This window comes from Anarrhichthys ocellatus, unplaced genomic scaffold (genome assembly GCF_004355925.1).
Source record: "Anarrhichthys ocellatus isolate YVR2014 unplaced genomic scaffold, GSC_Weel_1.0 scaffold5217, whole genome shotgun sequence".
Lineage (NCBI taxonomy): Eukaryota > Metazoa > Chordata > Actinopteri > Perciformes > Anarhichadidae > Anarrhichthys > Anarrhichthys ocellatus.
The window spans coordinates 1-3,421 of record NW_022285191.1 but is presented as its reverse complement, the minus strand read 5'-3'; the positions used below and the strand labels follow the sequence as shown (position 1 = coordinate 3,421).

General features: G+C 44.3%; 1 protein-coding gene across 1 annotated transcript; it reads right to left on the bottom strand.

Moving 5' to 3' along the window:
• Positions 1 to 845: 845 nt before the first annotated feature.
• LOC116379791 (fibulin-1-like) lies at positions 846 to 3,378 on the bottom strand (the record flags this gene model as incomplete). The annotated part of the gene is made up of 5 exons (XM_031841759.1): positions 3,298 to 3,378; positions 3,028 to 3,165; positions 2,036 to 2,147; positions 1,179 to 1,314; positions 846 to 999 (listed from the first exon to the last, which is right to left on the bottom strand). Coding segments are annotated over exons 1-5 (595 nt in total), but the record flags the coding sequence as incomplete, so codon positions are not given.
• Between the last annotated feature and the right edge of the window lie 43 nt (positions 3,379 to 3,421).

The following is a 3,421-nucleotide window of genomic DNA, read 5'->3' as shown; positions in this document are numbered from 1 at the left end:
CATGCTAACATGTTCACAATGATAATGCCAACATGCTCATGTTTAGCAGGTATGATGTTTGCCATGTTCACCATGTGAGTTTAGCATGTTAGCATGCTAACTTTTATGGTGGCTGATGGCTGCTTAGAAGGGCTACTTTAAGTAGGTACATTACAGCGACCCTTTCATTTACATTACTCACCTTCACAATTCACTCCATCCGCTTGCAGTTGATAACCACCAAGGCACGCACACATACCGTAACCATCACACAAGTGGGAGCATTTGGAGTCTGAAAACAGCAGAGACACACATGAAGAAGTAGACATCGCTGTATACAGTGTGAGTCCTACATCACAGGAATCATGTCACTGGCTGATGATAGGCAACGCCACCAAGAGGCGGGTGCCTAAACCTCTTACGTCTCTTCTTATGACAATAAAGATCACATTAAGAAATGAAGGTGGCAAACCTGTACAGGGGTCCGATCCCCCCTTAGGCTCAGCCGTAGTGGTGGCCTGATGCATTACTGTCACTGGTGCTATGGAAGAAAAGGCCTCATTAAAATGAAATTCCCTGAATAGCAAGCACAGGGTGAAACACTTCAGCACCTCATCACTCATTGGAACTCCACAAAGCTCTGTAGCCTTCCCATTGGCATGCTCTCATTGCTTTGGCCTTCAATCTACATCAGCAAGACACTTTTGCTTTTAAATCACTTGGCACCTACAATGTGTGCAGATGGCCGAGTATACAGATTATTTTGAATGTCACAGACAGCCAGTAGCCATTCTGTCTAGATGAGACAGAGTGGAGCCAATCAAGACACTGAAGACTGAAAGCACAACATTGGTTACATCTCTTACCATTTGTATTGGGATCGATTTCTGCTTTTGTGGTTTTGTCGCAGCAGGCTTTAGCTGTGTACGAACACATGTTAAACAGAAACAACCCCTGGAACTCGCAGCTGGAACCCCGGCTTGCTGTGATCAGGCCGAGCATACAGCAGTCACAGCACATCTGAACAGGAGACAGGGAGGGTGAAACAGGAAGAAAGGCAGCTGAAAAAGAAGGAATCTTATCTCTTAAGTGATATTGTCATAAAATCTAGGTTTTAATTTTTTAGGTGTCTTGTTTGTGTGCGCAAGAATGAAAAGACATGTAAAGGTTGAAGACATTGACATCAGGGAGGAGATAACCTTAGAGATTTGGGCTTCCCAGAATTCTCCTTGGAAGAAGGGCCTCTCACAGGCCCCTTGCCCCTTGGCTGTCTCGATGCCATTGTCACAGAGTCGGTCTCCTACTACTGCTGCACAGCACTGCTCCTGGGTGATCCTGGAATTAAATGGCACACATTTAATTCATCCAGAAGAGAAACTGCATCCTTTGATCCGTGAGGAAATAGCTGTATAAAGAGCATGTGAAGAAATGTTTGTTATTTGAGTAAGATACAGTCCATCAGCTGGCTGCAAGTGGATTTATTGATGATGTAATAAGTTGCATATTTACTTGCAGCGATAAGTAACCCACTTTAGCTTGAAAGACATTGTAACGGTCAGCAGCTACTTTGAAACTTTCAAATTATTTTTAGAATGAAAATGCTTAATTTCTTCATGGGCAAAAAGTCCCCCCCCCCCCCCCCCGCCTTTCCTCTCCAAATGTTCCCTCTACTGACCGCCATGTGTCGACCAGGTGTTCCTCTATTTCATCAATCACACCCTCCATGTTCTTACAGTCAATCAGGGCCCTTTAGTGTTAAAAATGCTCCAGGGGGCCACTTAACACCCGTCCTTACTGTGTAGTTACTCTGTGTCAATCTCTCCTGTAGCAGGACGGATACCGTCAGAAACGTTGGCTTACAGGACACACACATTTCCCACAGGAAAATGGCACACACTCATTTGAAGAGGCCAATGTGATATGTATTTGTACCCCGAGGAAAGTTTTTGAAGAATAAGCACAACAAACGTCATGCATTCCCTCTGTACTGCCCCGTCCTTGGTCCCTGGGGTCGCATCCTGAGACCCTCTCTTTTGTGAAACCAGGTGTTGCTTACCTGCAGCTGTGGGAGGAGGAGGAGATGAGGGGGAGGTATGTACAGTGGTGTCCTCCCAGGGCCCAGTCCTTCCCATTCTGACAGCACTCGTGTTCAGTAAGAAGCTGATTCTCTGAGGATGAAATACACAGCAGAGGCATGATGGAAAAATATCACTGCTGCCCCTAAGTGTTACTAAATCAGATTTAATTAAATTGGGCTCACACTCTCAGATAGACAGACAGTACTTAGAAAATATTACCACGCAGTGCCTCACATAAGGATATAATATGCCCCCAAAATGAATAGTGTGTTAAAGTTGTTCCAACCACGAACAAAGACTAACATTCGGCATTTCAATGCCAAAATGTAGCTGTGCATCCTACCTTGTCCATGCAGAACTCTGTATAAAGAAAACAGAAGTATTGTCCACTGTGTCATCGCACTCACTTTCAGATGTTTCCCTCACCGATTGTCTAAATGTCAAGGTTATTTAAAATTACCGGGATGATCGGCGGCTGAACGGCAGCAGTGGATGGTGTGTGTGTGTGTGTGTGTGTGTCTCCTCTGTGAAAGTGTCCCATCAAGAAGGATCTCAGTCAGAGCGGCAGGAGAGGCGACTCGGGCCTCGATTTGTGGGGTTAGAGATTAGAGGGCGGTGAATTATCTAAGAGTGCTAGCAGTAAAGTCTGAAGAATTGTTCTCCTGATGAAAACAAACAAGTCTGCTTCATGATAAAACATTGTTGAGTACATCAGCAAGACACTTTTGCTTTTAACTCAAATCGAGTGTTTTTGCAGCTCTGGCCTTACCAAATGTGCAAATGGCCGAGTATACCGATTGTTTTGAGTGTCACAGACCGCCAGTAGCAGTCTAGATAGTACAGAGTGGAGCCAATCAACACACTAAATACTGAAAGCACAAATAGCAAAAAGGAAAAATAGCACATAAAGCAAAGCCAGCTTAACTTTTACCCAGGGATTGTTTTTACCTGAGTGTGACACTAAGCTTACCGATACAGCTGCCGACGGCGTCCTGAATAAAATCGCCTGAGCACCTCCTCTTTTGGGAGCAGTAAAACGAGCCTTGTGTGTTGGTGCACAAAAAGTTTGGTCCACAGCTATGTGTCCCCAAAGTACACTCATCTATGTCTGGAACAGGCACGGAGGAAAAGATGAAGAAAGCATAAATATGCATGCATAAATATTTTTATTGACATGAAATACTGTAGGCTATTGGACATGTAGCTATTTTACATCCAAGTAAAATTGCAGTATTGTTACCTTGGCAAGTTTTGTAGTCTTTGAGTTCATACCCGGTGTTACAGCTGATTTTCATGTGACATTGGAAGGAACCCTCTATGTTAATGCAAACTTGGCCAAAGACGCAGTTGTGACTGCCAGTCAG